At 45.3% G+C, this 22,218-nt stretch overlaps 1 protein-coding gene across 1 annotated transcript in view; it reads left to right on the top strand.

Annotated features, from left to right (window-relative positions):
- OXCT1 (3-oxoacid CoA-transferase 1) overlaps window positions 1-20,578 on the top strand; it is a 202,569-nt gene extending 181,991 nt beyond the window's left edge. Inside the window, exons 15-17 of the mRNA XM_073621764.1 lie at window positions 2,712-2,792; window positions 6,595-6,696; window positions 20,377-20,578. Coding sequence (XP_073477865.1) covers window positions 2,712-2,792; window positions 6,595-6,696; window positions 20,377-20,418 — 225 coding nt within the window. The 3' untranslated portion in view covers window positions 20,419-20,578. The remainder of the gene's footprint in view (window positions 1-2,711; window positions 2,793-6,594; window positions 6,697-20,376) is intronic.
- Window positions 20,579-22,218: the final 1,640 nt, after the last annotated feature.

Raw genomic sequence — 22,218 nt, 5'->3', positions numbered from 1 at the left:
TTGGCATTCTTGATCTGCAATCACCCAAAGAAACTAAGATCAACATCTGTCTTGTCTTAGGTTAGCCATACACGGGTAGGATTTTATTCAAACGTTCATACAAAAATTCAGCAAAATTGTCCGTCTGAGCATGCTATAGTTACCATCATTGGTCTGACAAGTTTGTGTTAGTTTGCCATGCACAGGGTGCACAGAAGTGATGTTTATCCCTGTGATCCTACCTCATACCATGTATACCGTATTTAAAATGAACAAATAACTGACAAATTTTAAACTTTACCTAGTAGATCGCGGACAGGTGACTGGTAGATTGCAGTCTGGGCTTGCTGACCCCCCATCCCAGAGCATCAGAGTGCACTACAGAAGAACTACTTGTAGAGATGGACCTGTAGTAGGGAGCAAGAGCCACATAAGCTGATGCCTCCTCTATAGTGCTGGCTCTTTTTCCATGCGGAATGGATTGGCAGGCGGTAGCATGCACCAAAAGCAACAGGGGGCTTAATTCCTGCTGCAGCATGTGTACACCTTTTGGCTGCTGCTTCAGCAGCTAAAGGGGGGTAGGGATTGGGGCAGTAAAACCGCAACTCAACCACAAGGTTTTACATGTGAACGAGCCCTAAGGGTGCCCCTGCCAAATGCAACTTAGAGCTCATTTACAAGTGCATGCAAGCACTGCTGCTCCTCTAAAAAGTGATCTGAGTGTGTTTGACAGGTGGTGAAGAGGAGATATGTTGCCTTCTCACCACTTGATTTAAACCCACGATTGGTGTGCAATGCACGTGATTTAGACACAATAGTACAGCAATTACAGTTTTAAAACTGTTGTGAGAAGGCGACCCTGTGCCTGGTGATCTTTGACTTCTCCCATGTTGTTCAGGTAGATCTCCACCTCTTTAAGGTTGCCTACCCCTTCTCTAGGTGTAAAGCAGTCAAGATCAGGCTTAACGTCAAAAAAATAGTGCCATAGGCCATACTGTGCTGCAATGTTTTTTATTCCATTGTGACAGATGCAGGGTGCGATTTATGCCTGGAGGTGACAGATGCAGGGTGCGATTTATGCCTGGAGGTTACCTACCTTAAAAATATTGAAAACTTTTTTTTTTTAAATAGGAAATGGTTAAAACCTATTTTTGGCTCGAAAGGAAGGAGGCGGAAATCTCCAATGTGTGAGAAATGCCTTCCTAGTCAATTGTCACTGGAGACCAGTATCTCCATTGGAAGATTCTTCCTCTTCTAGCACCCTGATGTTTAGGCAGGGTTGCTCTTAATTTTAACTGCCAGGTGTGTTTGCCTTGGCCAATTGTTAGGGATAAATTGATTTCACTCTAAGTCTGGAATTGCTGCACTTCTCTCTTCTGTCACTAGATGGCCGGCTATCTGGTGACATTAGATAAGACAAGGGCATTGCAAGGACAGATTTGGAATTGATAGGGTTATCTCAGCCAATGGGCAGGGTTTTTCTTGGGTCCTTTGGCCTGCTGGGAGAGCTTATTTATTTAGTTTGGGCCTATCCCGGGCACATCTGGCTGCTAGGCTGTCCGAGGGCCTATCCAGAAGCAAGAGAGCAGCGTGGGATTGTGTCTTGCAGTCCAACCAAAAGTGACGGTTCTGCCGGCCAGAGAACCTGTCGATGTCGGAAGTAGAGGGAAAGCTGTTGCCACTAAGGGACCATCCGCCTTGTTACCAGGGACCACTGAGCAGCTGAAGCAAGTACAGGAGCAGTGTTTTCACCAGCCGGTGACAGTGAAGAATCAAACTTCAGAAGGTACTAAGCCAGGGACCCAGCCAGTGGGGTGATGCTTGAGGAGTATCTGGAGTGCCAAGCTAGGGACCCAGCAGGGAAGCTGGTTTGACGCTTGAGGAAGATACTAAAGTAAGAAGATTAGAAGAGCTCATGGGATTCAGTGGCAGTGAATCAGCTAGTCTAGTGAGAGTGACTGGGAGCTCAGTGGGCGGAGTCTACAAAAAGTGACTGTAGAAAAGTAAATGAGTTTGTTATAATTTATGTAAGGACCTGTTCTAAGACTGTTGCCATAGGAGACAGCACTCCTACACATGCAGATGTGGTGTCTGGCTGGATGCCTTTCCCTGCATGGCTGTCTACCTATAGAAGTCTTGGAGTCTGCTAATTAACATTGCAACTACCTAAGGGTGTCCTGGCCCTAAACCCTCTCTCCCACTGTTCTGTACAAAAGAAAATAAATCTCTTTGCATTCAAGAAGGGTCTGGCACCCATGAATCGACCTTACATTACACCCACTATGCCTTGCAACCCACTCTATACAGCAGAATGACAGCTGTCCTTGGCTCTGGAGGTTCTCATTAGACTAAAGGAGGCCTGGGACCTTTCTACACTCTTACAGCCCTGGTTGCCCATCAAAATTTAGAATTTTTGGATTTGGTGACGGTGTATGTAGATGTGGATACAATGTAGATTATGATTTGGTATTAATTTTCTTGTATGGCTGAGAGCTGCCACTTGCTTGAGATACCAGGGAGATTAGGGCAACAGGGGTTTATATGATCTCACGGGAGATATAGTTCAGCATCATCCATACCTACCCGTATGCTGGCTACCATTTTGATTTCCAATAATACAGAGAACCGATAAGGTTTTGACTTCCAATAACTGTGAACCCATACAGAATTGCTATAAAGAATTTTTGTACCTATATTTTCCGAATAACACAAGGTCTTCTGCTTTCTTACAGGGAGGAGCACACAAAATTTTGGAACAATGTAACTTGCCTCTTACTGGTAAACAGTGCGTGGATCGTATCATTACAGAGAAGGTAACCCTTTTTACCATTCCCAATACTTTGGTATAGGAAAATACATCTTCCTCACATGGCAGTGTTTGGACCTGGCATTGGCTGCTCGGGCCTGAGCTCTGCATCCTGGGAAGAGGTCTCATGGTCACCCTTTCACAAAATCAGCAGATAGTTTCACATCACGCAGCTTAGGCATGAAACACGAAAGCAATATGAAGGTACCAGCAGGTGCAGAACGTGCACTTTTTTTTTACATTTTTTTTTTTTATTCCTAGCAAACTTCATTTTATAGGTAGGCATATGGAAGGTTGAGCATCCACCCATACTCATCCCTTCGCCTTCCTTTCTTACCCCTAAGCAGGCACTTTTGGAGCTAGTCTCCCCGCCGTCGGAACACATTTGCACGGTGAGAATGATTCCCCCCCCCCCCCCCCATCCACCTTGAATGTGTTTGCTGGTTGAACACAATAATAATATATGGTCAGACTAAATGTTTTGCATAAAATTAAAATCTATGTAAACCCTCCAGACCCTGTTCCCACGTATGCCGTGAGCGGGCTATTTATCAGTGTCTCTAGCTGGTAGGTTCTACATGCAGGCAGCCCATTCAAGTCTGAGGACGCAGCAGATGCACGGACACAGCCGCTGGTCCTAATGAGACAGGCGTGTAGGTGTGTAAATTTGCCCCAAACATACATGGTATGTTTACAGGGCTGCTACCTGCACACCTGTTGCATGCAGCTACTGCGTTCCCATAGAGTTGGATGGGCTGCCTGCAGTGTATGGGCCTCAGTGCCGTGTAAAAGAGGCATTGAAATGAGCTTTATTATATTTTACTCCCCTTTTGGTCTGGTAAATATGCTGTTCAAAACATTTTTGGTATATCTGTTTCGTAAGTTCAAAAAATACCCGCTGATCCTGGGAGGAATCTTGTGAGCTGACAACTTCCTGTGCTTTCTGCCTCTGCAGAGTGTTATCAGTTAGCATTATTCCCCGCTCTCATTGTGGACTAAATACCCCACCCTGTGTTATGGAAAGAAGGTGTTGAAGGCTTAACAGCACACGTTACAATCTGATTGTACAATCTCCTTTTTAGATGGACCAATAACTATGTAGTTGCAAGTATTATCATATTAGTTTTGGTAAATCTAAAGTTAATTGATCAGATTGTAACATTTATGGTGACCTTTTGGGTGATGACAATGCTCCTCCTATTACAGCAAGTCAGTGTTGCCCCCCCCCCCCCCCCCTTGGACAGGAAGTGTTACTGGCAGGATCACCAAGTGAAAATAAAAGGGAGGAAAAGCCTGAAATGCAACCACCACATCTAGAGACTGGTTGCCTGCAATTAAATTACGGTCATATTTGTGTCCTTGGGTTTAGATAGGCTTTTAGGAGAGCTTCAGAAAAATGTATTGCATCCCCAGGAAAATGTCCTAAGATCTGTGATATATAATCAATCACACTGATATGGTTGGGTGCCCTTTCCATCTGCTGCCTGTGCAGATAAATCTGGAAATTGCCCTAAAGGTAAGACAGGGCGGCTAATCAAAGATGAGGAGCAGGCAGTGAATTATGATTCTGATCTGTCTTTAGTGCAAAGTGAACCTGCCCTGTAATTGAATCACTGCAGTCTACATAAATGTACCTGTCACTTATACTTGGAGTAGGCTGCCACTAGTGCAACCACTAGTCGCTCCATCCATACATTAGTTCTTCATGAGCAAGCAAGTTCTAGGGAATTGACAGGCTCCATGCTTTCTGTCCACTCTACAAAGCAGAATATAATGCAAACCATATGGCATCTCTGGGATGTCATTTTAACTCTAAAAATTGAGTCACCAGAGCCAAGATATTCCTGGGTTTCTTAAAGGATATCTAAACCCCCCAAAAAAATGTAATATATTGCAGCTCACTAGTTTTAGTAGCAATTTTTTTTTTTTTTTTTTTTTGCCATTGTTTAAATTTTTGTGACTAGTGCGGTGCTCTCAAAATGTGGACAAATTGCATCTTAAAAATCATCACAAAAATGTGCATTGTTTAGAGAATAAACATTTTCTATACAAATAAGTAGGGTTATACCGATACTAGTATCGGTGCCAATACCGAGTATTTGCCCGAGTACTTGTACTCGGGCAAATGCTCCCGATGCCTGACCCAATACCTTTGCATGAAGAGGCGGCTCCCGGAAGTCAGTGGGCGGAGAGGGAGGAGCAAAGAGCGAGTCCTGGCAGTGGACAGTGAGTTCTGGCAGGCTGCCAGCAGCGGAAGGTAAGGTGGCAGGGGTGTGGGTCGCAGCATCGGTGACCCGGGCTGTCACATTTGTTAACAGAATTGACGGCCCCAGTTTGTCAGGGATTGAACAACGTAACGCCCATCTTGGTACACCCTACACTTGATCTCGGTAAGCAGCAGTCACAAGGCGGCAGTGGGCCTCTTATTACACCCAGCCCATATAGTTCACTAACTATATGGGCTGGGTGTAACAAGATGTCCGCTGCTGCCTTCTGACTGCTGCTTACTGAGGCCCTAGTGCAGGGTGTACCAAGGTGGGCGTTACAGCACTTGTATACTGGAGAAAGCTTGAACTGTTATTGATTGGCTCTCGTCATTCATTTATCATGCCAGGCTGCCAGCAATTGCCAATGCAATTACTGCTGCATTTCATTGCCACTGCCCACCCATCAGTTCCACCTATCAGTGCCCATAAATGCCACCTATCAGAGCCAGCATATCGGTGCCGCATATCAGTGCCACCTATCAGTGCTGCAAAGATATCAGTCTATATTGTGCTTTGCAAAACTGTCACATGACATTAAAAAAAAATCGGTAATCTGTATCGGCGAGTACTTGACAAAAAGTATCGTACTTGTACTCGGTCTTAAAGTGGTATCAGTGCAACCCTCCCTTAGTGTTAGTGACTTGATCACCAGGTGAAAATTAAGGTGGGGGGGATGAAAACAAATGAATGCAGCAACCACATCTAAGGATTGATAGGCAGCTGCAATATATTTGGTTTCTGGATTTAGATACACTTTAAGAGCTGGCTTTGTGCCTGGGTCATGCAGGGACTGGAATTGCACAATACAGTGAGGGGGAAAAAAGTATTTGATCCTCTGCTGATTTTGTACATTTGCCCACTGACAAATGATCAGTCTAATTTTAATGATAGGTATGCATCTGCATACTGGAAGTGTACTACGCTTGTTTTCATAGTTTTTTTTTAATGAGCCTTTTTGTACACATTTACTTTTCTAATGCAATTTTATGATGCCAAAACTACAGTAAGCTGCGTGTGGCTGCGATAATGAATAAACACAATTAAAAACAAAACTCCAAATGTAGGAATCTCACTCTTCCTGCTGTAGTCTATAGATTGTTCACCTTCATGTCACCAGCATCCAAGCTGCATCAAATATTGAATTCCGAATTGGATCAACTAAGCGGTTTACGCTTTAGTTTTAGTATGCATTGCTCTAAAAAGGGCTTTAGAAAATCTGGCATTATTGGCAGCCAATTAGGTTTCAAGATATGCCTATACTTTTTAAATCTGCCATATTCATCTTAAACCTGCTCAAGCTGTAGGATGTGGGAATATTGCTTCAGTGTGTTTGGAGTAAGCCAGGCTCTTCTCTGCTTGCTAATGTCTTATTTCAGCCTTATCCAGGCTCATATAAGATGATTATCTTGTTGAGTTGGGTCCTAGCCACAGCATAATAATGCTTCTGAAGAAAAACAGAAACCTGAAATCCTAGCTGATATATTTTCCTGACATTTCCAATCTGATAATAACCTGCATTTTATGTATATTTCTCTGTAATAGGCTGTCTTTGATGTGGACAAGAAGGACGGGCTAACTTTGATTGAGATCGGTGAAGGTCTTACTGTAGACGACATCAAAAAATGCACAGGCAGTGACTTTAAAGTGAGTGGTTGGTATTTAAACACCTTTCGCTCTGTTCTGTTTTCTCACTGCCTTCTTATCCAGCAATTTTGATACATTTGGGGAGGATTATAAAATGTGATAATTAAAGGAATATTTGTGGTTTGGCCAACTTGGAGAATGCAACCCTAAAAGATGTTTTCTGTACAGTTCATGTGCTTAGTGTTTACAAAGGAAATGTATGGAAGGCTTCAATTGTCCCTTCCTCCCAATTGTTTAGTAAAGGTAAGGCTAGCCATACACTTATAGTTTTTTCCCACTCTACTAGATTGCTCCATCAATGCTGTTTAGAATGCATGAAGGAATCTCCCCTGTTAGCTTTGTATTCTAAAAACAAGGGCCCTGGATTCAGATTTTGTAAGATTCACTGAAATTGTCTTTGGGCACACTGGCTCTCGTTCGGCAGCACCCCATAACATGGGGGTACCCATTTGAAATCGGGAAAGAATCCACAAACATTTATACAGTCCAATGACCGCACCAAACATATATCCAAGGTCGTTTTTTTTGGGGAGGGGGGTTTGACTCAAGTAATCTTTATTAATCTTTGAAAATACAAATGCGCTATAACCGAAGCGTGTCACAAAAAAAAAGTTTCTGAAAACAAAACCATAAAATAAACATATAAAGCCGTACCAAATCAGTCATAGCATTTCATAGACTAAATAGAAGCCTTAATGGCAAATACCGATGTATACCATAAGGTATTTGTGTATATGTAGTACCTTTATGGAAACCTGTTGTCAATGAATTTGTAGATGCAGAATGTGAAGTTTTGCACTTTAGATACTTGACCCCTCCCTTTGACCTTACCCTCCATTCACCTTAGTCCGTTTCACTGCTTGCCCCTGTACCAGTTTCCACCGGACAACGATTTTCTTTATCATACATCACGGGACACAGGCTAATATTCATTTACCTACTGGGTTATACTTCATCTCCAGTTGAGTGGACGCTGATAGACCAAAGGTCTTTAGGCAGGCATTGATCCACTATATGACTCCTCCCATACAGGAAGTACTTCAGTTTTTTTTTACCAGTGTCCGTAAGGTGGATGGGCACGTTTGTTTGAGCTCCAGGTCTTGAAGTCCCAGCACGGTTCTAAAATCAAGGAATTGACCGGATCCATTTGAAACAAGCTTATATGCTAAGATAAATGGTATCCGAGCCTCGTGAGGTTTTGCCTGTAATGCGACCTCCGCGTGCTGGACCCTGAATAGTGGAATCCTGGACACCACAGAGCTAAGGCATTCCTGCAGAGTGGACCCTAAATCAAAAAGGATACCCAGTCCTTGAAGGTCCCCAAGTGACAGGAACCCGCCTTAATGGGTGAAGATTGGGCTCTCGGTTTCTAAGGTTGCCCTGCACCAGGACGGGTAAGTGAAATCCCCCCCCCCCATTTACTTTATTGTGGGGTGCTCCATGTAGGTAACATTCTGTCAATCTAGCTAAGGCTGGACACCTGTGTAGCGGTGACCGCAGGGGGGAATTTGGGCTAGCTGTTGGTGTTTTGAATTGAAGTACCTTTTTTTTTTTTTTTTCTTTCTTTCTGTTGTCTTTTGCTGTTTTTCCTTATTGAGAATCCGCGCACAGGTGTGCCATTGCGCAGCTTGGGTCGCCATGGCGCACGTGTGTTCGCCAGAGTCTATTATCGTTTGTAGCTATTGTCGGCCATGGCGCTTGCGGCGCTGTACGCTGTGTGTACACTGAGCTGCGCATGCGCCGTAGCTCTAAGATGGTGCACGAGGATTCGTTTGTGCGCAGACACAGCCACGCGTCCACGTGCGTGCGGATGTATGTATGCATGCACAGAGCGTCCCCACACACAGCCATCTTATTTAACCACTTTAGCCCCAGAAGGTTTTACCCCCCTTCCTTACCTGAGCACTTTTTACAATTTGGCACTGCGTCGCTTTAACTGGTAATCATCTCTGCGTTTTTTGGGGGTTTTTTTGCACTATACACAAAAAGGGCGACAATTTTTAAAAACAGTTTTCTACTTTTTGCTATAATATTCACATCCCCAAAAAATGTTTTTAACCGCTTCAGCCCCGGAAGATTTTACCCCCTTCCTGACCAGAGCACTCTTTGCGATTCGGCACTGCGTCGCTTTAACTGGCAATTGCGCGGTCGTGCGATGTTGCACCAAAACAAAATTGACGTCCTTTTTTTTCCCACAAATAGAGCTTTCATTTGGTGTTATTTGATCACCCCTGCGGTTTTTATTTTTTGCGCTATAAACCAAAAAAGTGATAATTTTGAAAAAGGCAATATTTTTTTTTACTTTTTTGCTATAATAAATATCCGTCAAAAATATATAAAAAAACACATTTTTTTCCTCAGTTTAGGCCAATACGTATTCTTCTACAGATTTTTGATAAAATTGCAATAAGTGTATATTGATTGGTTTGCGCAAAAGTTATAGCATCTACAAAATAGGGGATAGTTTTATGGCATTTTTATTACATTTTTTATTTATTTTTTTAATTCACTTATTTTTTTTTTATTAGTAATGGCGGCGATTTATACAGTGCTATAAGAATGCATTGATTACTCTGTACAGTGGAACCTCGGATTACGAGCATAGTCCGTTCCAGGACTATGCTCGTAATCCAAAGTACTCGCTTATCAAATTGAGTTTTCCCATTGAAGTTAATGGAAACGAAAATAATTTGTTCCGCATTGACTTCAATGGGATGCAATACCGCATGCGGCCATAGGCGGGGGGCGCCGGAGATCCTTGGAAACGGCCGAAAAGGCCTGAGCACACTTCGACTGACCTCGGCAAGCCTCGTGAACTGAGTCTTTCCGAGGTTTGCCGAGGTCAGCCGAACTGTCCTCATGCCTTTCCGTGCATTTCCGAACGCCGACCATCGGCGCTGTTTGGCTCCGGCGCCCCCCACCTCAGGCCAAAAGCGGTACTGCACACCGCTTTTGGCCTGAATCCTGCTCGTTTTGCGAGATAACACTCGCAAACCGAGTTAGGATTTTTAGAAATACAGTGCTCATTGACCGCGTTACTCGCAAACCGAAGTTCCACTGTAAATGACACTGGCAGGGAACGGGTTAAACACTAGGGGGTGATGAAGGGGTTAAGTGTGTCCTAGGGAGTGATACGAACTGTGTGTGGGGGGGGGGTGGACTACCATTGACATGACAGCGATCACTGCTCCCCATGACAGGGAGCAGTAGTCATGTCACTAGGCAGAACGGGGAAATGCCTTGTTTACAAGGGAATCTCCACGTTCTAAGGCTCCGTGCACGATTGTGGGCCCCCCGGCGGACATCGAGTCATATATTGGCGTGCAGCGGTCGGCAAATTTCTTCATCAGTTTAGGCCAATATATAATACTCTACATATTTTTGGTAAAAAATCGCAATAAGCGTATATTGATTGGTTTGCGCAAAAGTTTTATAGCATCTACAAACTATGGGAAAGATTTATGGCCTTCTTCTTCCTTTTTTTTTTTTTTTTTTTTTACTAGTAATGGCGATCTGCAATTTTTTAATTTTTAGCGACATTCAGATTGAACACTTTTGACATATTTTTTGGGACCATTGACTTTTATACAGCTATCAGTGTTCCCTCACTGTGTTCTAACTGCATGGGGATAGGACTGAGTAGGAGAGGAGCGTTATCACTGTTCCTACTTACTAGGAATAAACGACATGTCTCCTCTCCTCTGACAGCACAGGGATTTGTGTGTTTACACACACAAATCCCCGTGCTGGCGCTCGTGCACATGATCGCCGGCCAAGCGCATCGGGTCCCCTGTCGTGCAGTGGGCGCACGCCCTCTGGCGGCTCTTAAAGGAACCCTGTACAGGGTTTCACGCAGGGGAGCCATACTGCCCCCCGTTAATACACGTGAGCCGATCGGGACCCGATTAAAGAGTAAATGGCTGACATTCGACGCTTCCAGGGGACAGCTATGGGACAGAGTAGGCTCTGTATCATTCACTGTAAAGCAACGCATTCCTCCTTACCCGTGTGTTAGTTGGCAGGCTAAAGTACTTAGCAGGATTGTTGCATAGGGGCTTGGTGAGCCCTAAAAAAGGGTCTCCCCCCTTGGAATGCAAATACTAAACCCAGGTACTCCCTTTTTGTAGCTTGCAATGTCTTCAAATAAGAGGAGTGGGGTTAACGCTACAGGGAAAGGCACACCTATGTCATCAGTAGCTCCTGAGGAGCCTAGTCGAAACCTTAGTGTTGTATACCCTGAGAGACCAGAGGCTTCCGGGCAACCTGAGCCAATGCGCCTGTCTGGTATTGTGCCTACAGTCAACGCTGCTGCTTCACCCTTTCACCAGGGATGAACTGTCCTCAGCCCTAGCTGGGTTAGAGCACAGGATTGCTGGTATGATTGCCTCCATCCCGCAGGGTGGCAAGAAGCGTGACAGATCCCCCTCCCCTGAGCCTCCTAATTTGGAGCAGGAATAGGTTGAGGAAGGGGAAGAGCTAGATACTGAGGAGATGAGTCTGCTTCTGGATAATCTGGACCAGAAAATGTCCAGTTGGTATCAACCTCTCATTCGCAGAGGCTTTTGATTCAGACTCTTATCGAGATGGTTCGTTCTGTCTTTAAGTTGCCTCCCGCAGAGGTTTCTGAGCCTCCCTTGTCCTCTTTGGGGTTCCTGATGCCTCCTCAGGCTGCAAAGGCTTTCTCCTTGCACCCGCTGTTGGAACAGGTGGTGTATGCTGATTGGGAACATCCTGACAGGATTTTTGTTCCTCCTAAGAGGTTTTCCCTTTTATATCACATGGAGGAAACGTTTAAGAAATTCAGCATGCCAGCCGTAGATGCGACAGTCTTATCCACTGGACAAGTTAGGTTCTTGTTTAAGGAAAACTGACAGGGCTTGAAAGACCCAGTTGACAAGAAACTGGAGTCATTATTAAAGGCTTCCTTTTCCTTGGCCAGTTCAGCTATTCAGCCAGCTCTCACAGTAATTGGAGTCTGCCAGTCCTTAAAGGATCAGATCAGACGGCCTGACAGGCCTAACCAGGAGGATGATCTTGCTGAAAATAGGGCAGATATTCCTCGAGCGCTGTGTTTTGCTGTAGATGCCTGTGATAGACTCACCTGGGGCAGAGGCTTTTGGAGGGGACTGAATGCTAGCCTCTTGCCTACTGATTATGGGCCCTGGATTTTAAAGGAACAATATTCTGTGAGGTGTATGCCTGGGGACCCTTGAAGTAATGTTACTTTGGATTCAAGTCCATGTCGCCCCAAGACGCACAGACTATGGGAACCCTGTATATGCCATATTAGAAATAGTGACCGCTTCATACTGTTGGGACTCATAGCAGATGCTGATGTCATCCACTCCAGCCACCTGTTTGTTGTCTGCTATAATGTGTTTATTGTAAATAAGCCTAGTGTGGCTTCTAAGGGTCTTTCACCCGTTGGTAATTTGTGCTAATTAACCCTGCTATTGTGTGAAGGAGTTCTGTGTTGATATTTATGATCATATGATTGTAGTTGGGGAGCTAGGGGATGACAAGGCTGACCTAAATGGTCATATCTCTGAGTCGCCTAGTCTGGTTAAAAGATTAGTTAGCTAGTGTTAATTAGGTTTCTGGTCACAGTTTGTATCGTCATCCTGGTGTATATATTTGTGTGAGATCTCAAATTAAAATAGGCTATTTTCTGGTGTACTCCAAGACTGGTGTTGTCTGGTTCTTGGGGGTTACTATAGCCAGATCCGTTGGTCTTGTGTTCCAGGACTTGGGAAGCGATATACTGATGGAAGCACTCAAGCAGGAGTGTGGGATGTTCTATCACAATTGGTGGCAAGCGGTGGGATGCTTCCTGAAGTCTGGGACATCCAAACCTCCACCGGCATCTAAGATTGGGATAACAGACTTCAGTCACCCCATATGAGATATGGACCTGGCATCAGAGTTCCCAGGGCTGCTGCAGATTGTCTTTTCAGCATACACCAGGACTGTGTCTGAGGATGAATACCTGGAGCTCACGCAGCAGATCCAGGTAGCACTCTGGATTGGAGCCCTCCAGCTCGCTGGTATAAAACGGGGCAAGTGCTTTTCAATCCCGTAACAATGGGCCAGTGACCAACGGGCATTGCGGATGGCATTCCTGGGAGAGCGGCCCCAGAAGCAATGGGTGACTGAGTTGTACAGGCTGGTCCAGTAGGAGATAGAGCTGGACAATCATTATCGGGCTCTGCAATGGCACTCAGAGCAGGGATAGTTAGGGGAGACAACAGAATGCTCTCCGGAGGGATATGACTTTGGCAGCCCTGGATTGCTGTGGGAGAGCCTTCCAGATCATTTTGTTTAGCGATGAAGGGGGAACCTACCCTTGAGGACCTGCGAGAATACAAAGGGGCTATGCTCGGTCTTGCAGCGGTCTCTGAGCTTAAACCTGATCTGGACTATTTGCTAAGGAAGCAACGGCATCTGGCATACAGGAAACTGCTAGAACACGTTCAGCAGCATGCCAGAGACTTGGCAGTGGAAACTCCGGAGATTGCCGTCTCCAAAGCTGAAGTGCTGACAACAGGGCAGAGCTTTGCTAATCTCTGCTCAGCCCTGATAACATCTTCTGGGTTCCACGGACAGAAGATGGTTTACCTCTATTCCCAGACACCAGTTCCAGAGACTGGGGATTTAATAGACTTCTCTGCTGAGGAAAAACAACCAAGTGAGCGTTCAGCAGAAGAGCTGGCATTTGGGCCAAACATCACCGAGTTCTGCCCAGCACCAACAGATTCAGCCTTCCTGAGAGAAGAGGCAGTCGGCCTTTCTCCCACAACACTGACGGGGACATGGGATTTTCTGCCAGCAGCATCTGTGGAGTTACAACAAACTTCTCTGGCTGAAGCGCTGGCAACCTGACAAGAGGGTCCAAGACCTCTGTCCCACACGTGCGGCAGTTCCCGGAGGCCCAGGGTAAGGGGATGGTCACTCCCCAACAAGGTTTTCTGCTCCTGGGAGACGGTGACAGAAAAATGTCATCCCAGCAGCCATATGAGGGAACGGCTGAAGAAGCAGCCGGCTCACCTCTCCAATGGCAGCTACACACTTTTGGAGGGACAGAGGTCATCCTTCCACCCCAGCAGCAAATCCAGTCTGGGAGTGGAGTAAGCCAGCCTCCCGCCCCAACGGTTAGCCAGAGTGGATGATGTGGAGTCCCCAGCAGAAGTGCTGGCAACAGAGCAGATTGCTACCAATCTCTGCCCAGCAACAACTAAGGCATTCCAGGGAGTCAGGGTAATCGGCCCCTCTCCCCAGCGACAAGTGGATATAGTGAAGTGTCACTGGTCTCTGCCTAGCACCTAGCGTTTCTTCTCAGCTTCATAGAACTGGGGCAGTTGGCGTGTGGGCCGTTCCGTCACAATGCCTTAAAGCAGGGATATGCAATTAGCGGACCTCCAGCTGTTGCAGAACTACAAGTCCCATGATGCATGGCAAGACTCTGACAGCTACTAGCATGACACCCAGAGGTAGAGGCATGATGGGACTTGTAGTTTTGCAACAGCTGGAGGTCCGCTAATTGCATATCCCGTCCTTAAAGTATTCTATAAAGCAAGTGTCTTGTTTGGCTCTCCTGTCTGTACACATGCGCAGACTTGTGTGGCTTAAGAACTGGTCAGCCGAGCTTCCCTGTAAGAAGTTATTGGCAGGCTTCCCCTTTCATGGGGAATGTTTGGTGATGATCTGGACAAATACATCCAAAAGATTTCATGGAGGAAAGGGCTTTTACTTCCTGTAAAGAGAAGGACCAGGAGTCCCTCGTTTAAAACCTTGGACTTCCTCAGGTATTTCAGCACCAAGGCAGGTCTGCTGCCAACAGGGCTCTAGAGCCAGGGGTAAGCCACAGGCCAGAAAAAACCCTGGGTCCAGAACTCTTCTAAACCCAGCACCAAGCCCTCCTTTTGAGGGGATGCCCCCACTCTATTGGGTGGGGGGAAGGCTGCTCCAATATGCGGACATTTGGAGAACAGTGTGGTTCACCTCAAGTGTCCCGCGGTTACAAGCTGGAATTACGGAGCTTCCCTCCTCAGAGGTTTCTAAGATCCAATGTTCCTGCAGATCTTCCAAAAAACGTATTGTTTCAAGCACTAGAGCAGTTAGTGCATCAAGGAGTGATCATACATGTTCCGGTGTCTGCAAGAGGCACAGCGTTTTATTTGAACCTGTTCACGGCTCTAAAACCAAATGGGGACATAAGACCAATCTTGGACCTAAGATTCCTGAACTAACATTTGTTAATCCAATCCTTCAGGATGGAGTCAGTCCGCTCGGTAGATCGTTCCAGATGGGAGACTTCTTGGCCTCTATCGATATCAAGGAGGCGTATTTACACACACCTATCTTTCAGCCTCATCACGGGTTCCTGCGATTTGTAGTAGAGAAACATAATTTACAGTTTGGGGCACTGCCCCACGGGTGTTTTACAAAGATCCTAGCACCTGTACTGGGTCTTTTAAGGAGCCATGGGGATGTTGGTGCTTGGATACTTGGACGACCTCCTGCTCTCAGAGATCACTCACTACAGGCCCTGAAACAGTGTAGCCTGCACAGTGCGGTATTTAGAAAACCTGGGCTTGGTCATAAATACTAAAAAATCAGCCTGGAGACCAGCTCGCAGTCTCAAGTATCTAGGTCTAATCCTTGATACGCTCCAGGCAAAGGTATTTCTGCCACCTGTAAAAGTCTGTGCCCTGAAGGATCAGGTGCGTCGGGTAAGGGGCACCAGGCAACCCTCCATTCGACTCTGTATGCGTCTTCTGGGAAGGATGGTGTCCTCCTTCGAGGCAGTTCCCTACACTCCATTCCATTCCAGGCCTATACAGCAAGACATCTTGTCGGCTTGGAACAGGAGAGCACAAGCCCTGGATTAACCTATGCCCTTATCTCCCTGGGCACGCTTAAGCCTAAGCTGGTAGTTGCAGGATTAGAACCTGCAAAAGGGAAGATCGTTCTTCCCAGTGTCTTGGAGAGTACTGACCAGACGTCAGTCTCTCTCGGGCTGGAGAGCGACCCTAGAGGGGCTCACAGCTCAGGGGAGCGACCCTAGAGGGGCTCAGGGGAGTTGGTCAAGGGCAGAGCCTGCCCATCAACATTCTGGAGTTACAGGCGGTACGTCTGGCCCTATGGTCCTGGACGGTGGAGCTTTAGAACTGCCCCATCAGGGTTCAGTCCGACATTGCCACTGCAGTGGCCTACATCAACCACCGGGGTGGTACCAGGAGGAGGTGAACCATATATTAACCTGGGCAAAGGGACATGTGTTGCTTCTATCAGCGGTCTATATCCCGGGAGTAGAAAACTTGAAGGCAGATTATCTCAGCCTCCAGCAGATCTTCCCCGGGGGAGTGGTCCCTACACTCAAACGTATTTCGGGAAATCTGCCAGCATTGGGGATGGCCAGAGGTCGATCTATTGGCATCCAGATTCAACAACAAGCTACAGCAGTTTGTCCCAAACAAGGGATCCCTTGGCAATCGGAGCAGATGCTCTAGTATAGTATGGAATATAGAACTAGTTCTCCCTGGTTTATGCTCCCCCCCCCCCCCCCCCCGATCCCTCTCCTTCCACATTTGTTGCGCAGGATTCTGAGAGGGGGGTTTCAGTCATCCTGGCCCAGAAGGCCCTGGTTCCCAGAGATCGTGAGATTGGCAATAGATGGGCCATGGACGCTTCCGTGCCGCCCGAATCTACTGTCTCATGATGGTCCTATGTTCCACCCCAATTTACATTCTCTAAATTTGACGGCATGGCTATTGAAGCCAGGGTGTTAAAGGATCGTGGCATCTCGGGACCAGTGGTGTCTAACCTAGTGAATGCCAGAAAAACGGTCACTAGAAAGATCTATTAAAAGATCTGGAAAGCCTATATTGCTTAGTGTAAAGCCAGAAAATGGCATCCTCGGAATATACGTGATTGGGAGAATTGTTTTCTACAGTCGGCTGTGGAAATCAGATGAGTACAATCGGGTCAAATTTTGGCCCTGTCAGTATTCTTCCAAAGGCCTTTTAGCCTCCCATTCACTGGTCCGACCCTTTATGCAGGGGGCAACTCGTTTCCCCCCATTAGGTCACCTGTGTGTCCTTGGGACTTAAATTTGGTGCTGTCTGTGTTACAGAAACAACCATTTGAGCCTACCAAGGAAATTCCATTAGTCTTGCTGTCACACATGCTAGGCTTCCTGATGGCCATCACCTCGGAATTGATGGCCCTTTCATGTGGGGAACCATACCGAATTCTTCACCACGACAAGGTAGTGTTGCGTCCTTTTTGCCAAAGGTGGTGTCGGCCTTAAATTTAAATCAGGACATTGTTTTGCCTTGGTTTTTTTTTCTCTCTGCCTCATTTGGCAGAAGAGAGACTGCACTCCTTGGCTGTAGTGCGAGCGGTCAGTTTATTTGTCTAGATCTGCGGAGATTCGAGGATCAGACTCAGTTTTTGTTTTACCAGAAGGACCCAAGAGGGGGCAGATGGCTTCTAAGACTTCCATTGCCCATTGGGTCTGCCAATTGATCATTCAGGCCTATGGTCTGAAACGTAAAGTTCCTCCCTTCAGGGTGAGAGCTTATTCTACCAAGGGTGTAGGAACCTCCTGGGCTTTTCGCCATAAGATATCTGTGGCTCAGCTTTGTAAGGCTGCTACCTGGTCTTCAGTGCAAAATTTTATGAAGTGGATATTCAAACAGCCAAGGATTTGGCTTTTAGCCTAACTCTGTGTCCAGTGATGTATGATAAAGAAAATAAGATTTTTTTTGTCATACTTGCCTGTAAAATCTTTCTCTTTGAGTACATCACGGGAGACAGCGGTCCCTCCCCTCTTTTTTGGGAGATTCAGTGCTTTCTCCAAAACGGAAGTACTTCCTGTGTGAGAGGGGTTATATAGGTGATCACTTCCTGTCTAAAGACCTTTGGTCTACCAGTGTCCAGTCACCTGGAGATGAAGTATAACCCAGTAGGTAATGGTTATTAGCCTAACTCTGTGTCCCCTGATGTACTAAAAGAAAAGGATTTTACAGGTAAGTATGATGAAAAAATCCTATTTGTGTTTGGTTATCCTCTTCATCCGGAGGAGGGGCATCAACAAGTAAATTATTAGAGTCCACCCACCAGGACCGTATTTTTTTAAATTTTATGAGGACATCCCCATGTGTTTGTAGGTTCATTTTTCCCTTCGCAATGTGAAATTAAGAACCTCACACCACTGTTTGTGGCGGGTGTAGGCGAAATCCACTTTAGTAATGAGTTTTCCTGCTAAATAGAAGGACCTTGTCCACATATTGTGCATTTCCTCTGGGAGTAAATCTTCTGGGACCAAAGTGCAAATTTGGGATCTATTGTTGCCCTTGTCGAACATAGGAAGTTTAAAGTTATAAACACCTTTTTCCAGTGGCGGTGAAGTTTGGGGCATTGTCATAGCATGTGAATGAGAGACCCATTTGCTGAAGTACATCTGGGACATAGTGGCGATATGGAATTTCCTCATGTATGAAGTTTTCTGCGGGGTGTAGTGGGCTCTGTGAACAATAAACAACTGAGTTGGACGCTGGGAGGGTGGGAGAGAAACCTTTTGGCAGTACCTCCAGTGCCTGAGTTCATTCCTCATCCAGACATTCCAAGACTGTTTGCCATATAGTAAAACCTATTAATCTGTGTCTGAGCACTAACGGTCGTTTGTAAGGCAGAATATAAATCTCCTATTAACCATATCCAAGGTTTTTAATAATAAAATAGATTCATCCAAAAAGTAAGTTACATTGGCCTTCCAATTTCCTTGTGGACAATTCACTATACATATGGGGCTTGCAATTGAAAGGTAAGATAGCATGTTGTCAGTGGTGTAGCTAGGAAGATGATTTCTTGGGAGATCTGAGGGCATTCCAGTTAGCGGAGCTGTTTCATCACAAGCATGATATGATACCTTTTATGTTACTGGTGCTATAGTTTTACATTGTATGCCTGCACTACTTTAAGCCCTTTTGACAAATTTTAAATTGGTTTAGTTTTTGTACTTTCTGCAAGCTTTCTTGTAGCTTGTGGGTGTATGTTTGTCTAATGAGGATTCAAAATATTTGGGATCCCTGTTGGATTATAACTGTGTGGTGGTACCCCTTCAAGAGCCTGCAGTATTAAAGGTTTTTTTTGGTCTATTCCCGGAAAATTGGCCCTCAGCCAGGCTCAGTCACTCCTGGGGCTCAAAGAACAGTCTAGGGGTATGCTTTTCTGATGCTTTATTGTAGAACGTGAACTTGGATAGGAGTAAGGTAACTGTGAGATACTCCTCTAACCTTTTTTAGCAGTTTGAGAACTCTAAACTTTCTTCTTTAGAGGTATAGGTCAAGTCCTTGCTCAATAAAATGATGGGCTGAGCTTTGTAGTAGCAACTTAAAGGCTAATTGCACCTTCCCCCTTCTTTTTTTTTTTTTTTTTTTCAAAACTAAAGCCGCTTTCTGTTCTACACACTTCAATCTCTTCTTTTAATGTCTGTTTAAAAACACTTATCTATTACTTCTGCCTTACTTACTGGACAGACTTTAGGTCATGACACTGGAAGGAGTTGACCAGCTGAGGGTAGATCAGCTGGTCAACTCCTTCCTGTGTCATTCCTAAAGTTTTTCCAGGAAGTAAGGCATAAGTAATGGATAAGTGTCTTTGAACAGCCATGAAGAAAGTGAGGTAAGGGTGTGTAGAATAAATAGAAAGCTGTTTTTTTATTTTAGTAAAATAAGTACATTATTGGTATATTGGTACATAGGGGAGCTGGAATTTGGCAAAAAAACAAACAGTGGATTTGGCCTTTAATGATAATCTTCCTCTTAGAGATCCAAGCAGATTGCTTTTTACATTGACTGAGCTCTTCAGGGCACCATACACAATGTCCCCTTTGAACACAGCTGATTCATTGGTACCAAAGGGATGCCAAAAGCACAGTCTAGGATTTCTCACACCAGTCTGTACACAAGCATGTCCTTGGATATCCTTCAGACACTTTCTCCCAGTGATACCAGACTAGATCCTCCAACAAAAAGCCCCTTGGTCAGCTTCAGCAACTTTCTTCAAAGTAAGCCTCCCTAGCTAGGACCTCAACCAACAGCAGGTATGTGTCACGCTTGCCTAGGGGGCAATAGCCCCCTCCAGGCTCTGATCTCCTCAGGGACAAGACACTTCTGTTCCAAGTCTCAGACTATTTCTACACCTTCCAAGCAGCCATACACCTTCCAAGCAACCATCTGTGCGGTTTTCCACAAGGATTGACTGACAGTATAAATATTCATACTGCCCATTTGGCTTGCTCCACACCTATGTCCCAGAACGACCCAGAAGGTTCTGGAGTGCAGTCAAACCTGCTGCCTGATGAAAACAGAACAGACCTAAACATTTACACACAACCTCACTGATTACAGTGAGACCAGTACTAAACTTGCCTAACCTATCGCCGACATAGGAGGGTACTGGAGTGAATTTTTATATTTTATGTCTTGAAAAATACACATTTGGCTGCTCAATGCCATGCCATTGTGACAGCAAGACCCCAGGAAAATATAGTAAGTATATAGGCTGAGCACTTCTATGGTTCTGTAAATGAATTATGTAGGATACATTCTGTGTTGATGTGAACATGTCTATTTTGCCCATGTCTGATGTACAATATATTATTTTACTCCTAAGGTTTCACCAGACCTTCAGCCCTTACAGCAAATCAGTGACTAAGATTCATGGAGCCTTCCTTATCGGTAACCAACTGAAACAATGTTTTCTGATGGCAAAGCTAGACAGAACTTTGTAATAAGGACTTTTTTTTACAATCGCAGATGAATTGTTACAGGGAATGAGGGGGGCTGTGTCATTTAATAAAAGTTTTGATGAGAAATCTATGTCTGTGATTTGTTCAATGCTTGAGAATCTAAGCTTTTATCAAAGTCTACACACAGAAATTCTGTGATTTGTATAAAATAACACTTCTTCTTCCCTGCAACACTGATCTGGTGGAAGTGATGGGCCATTCTCCTGACCTCTTATGATGGATTAGTTACCAAAGATCTTTATTGGGAGCCATCTCCCAACCTATGGACCTCACTAACAGAGTGCATCTATCAATGTATGGTTTGTATAATATGTAATTCCAATTCTGATTGCCAGCACTTACCTGAACTCTATGCAAATGACTAACTGCCCTGTGGAAATGTTTTATGTGAGTGATTTTTACTTGCCAAATTATTTCTCAAACACCTGGCATACTGCATAGTCAGCAGGGTGACACCATCTGCTCTATTACAGTGAAAGGCTATGTTCACCTTTGGAACATGTTACATGTTCCACCCATGTTTAGGGTGGAACATGTTCTAGCTCCTGCCTACCCCTTCCTTGTGACTTTTCCACCATACCTGCTGTCACAATCCAAATACAGCGAGACCTTCTAGGGCTCCGTCCGCATGGCCGCGCCATTCATTCAGAGTTCTTTGAATGAGCTACATCTATCTGCAGCCGACAGCTTGAATACTCACTGTTCACTTTATTAGGTACACCTGTTCAATTGCTTGGTAAAACAAATTACTAATCAGCCAATCACATGGCAGCAACTCAATGCATTTAGGCATCTAGACGTGGTGAAGACGATTTGCTGAAGTTCAAACGGTGCATCAGGAGAAAGGGAATTTAAGTGACTGTGAACGTGTCACGGTTGTTGGTGCCAGAAGGGCTGGTCTGAGTATTTCAAACACTGCTGGTCTACTTGGTTTTTCACGCACAACCATCTCTCGGGTTTACAGAGAATGGTCCGAAAAAGAGAAAATATCCAGTGAGCGGCAGTTGTGTGGAGGAAAATGCCTTCTTGATGTCAGAGGAGAATTGGCAGACTGGTTTGAGATAATAGGCAACAGTAACTCAAATAACCATTCATTACAACCAAGGTATGAAGAATATCATCTCTGAGTGTACAGCACATCGAACGTTGAAGCACTTTAGCGGTGCTATTCGGCCGCTAGCGGGGCGGTTTTAACGCCCGCTAGCGCCCGAAAAAGGGTTACAACCGCCCGCAAAGCGACGCTGCAGCAGTGCTATGCCGGCGGTATAGCTGCTCTGTCCGATAATTTCAATGGGCAGGAGCGGTGTATACATCGCTCCTTTACCTCTCCAAAGATGCTGCTAGCAGGACTTTTTTCAGCGTCCTGCCAGTGCACCGCTCCAGTGTGAAAGCCCTCGGGGCTTTCACATTGGAGAGACTGCAGCGGCTGTTTCAGGGCGCTTTGCAGGTGCTATTTTTAGCACTGTAGTGACTGCAAAGCGCCCCAGTGTAAAAGGGGTCTTACTGTGCTATTGAAGCAAGTGGTCTACTTTTTATATGCAGCACTACATTTTAACTATATAGCCCACTAAATGAGACGAGAGATGGTTTCATGTTTCCTGAACTACAAAGAGCTTTCAGATTCTTCCCGGCATCCGCAGAATCCCTGTCCCTCTACAGTTTTCTTACTACAACTGTCCAGAACAGGGAAATACGTTAAGAAAATG

Source organism: Aquarana catesbeiana, linkage group LG01 (genome assembly GCF_042186555.1).
Source record: "Aquarana catesbeiana isolate 2022-GZ linkage group LG01, ASM4218655v1, whole genome shotgun sequence".
Lineage (NCBI taxonomy): Eukaryota > Metazoa > Chordata > Amphibia > Anura > Ranidae > Aquarana > Aquarana catesbeiana.
This window is presented reverse-complemented; position numbering and strand designations above follow the sequence as displayed.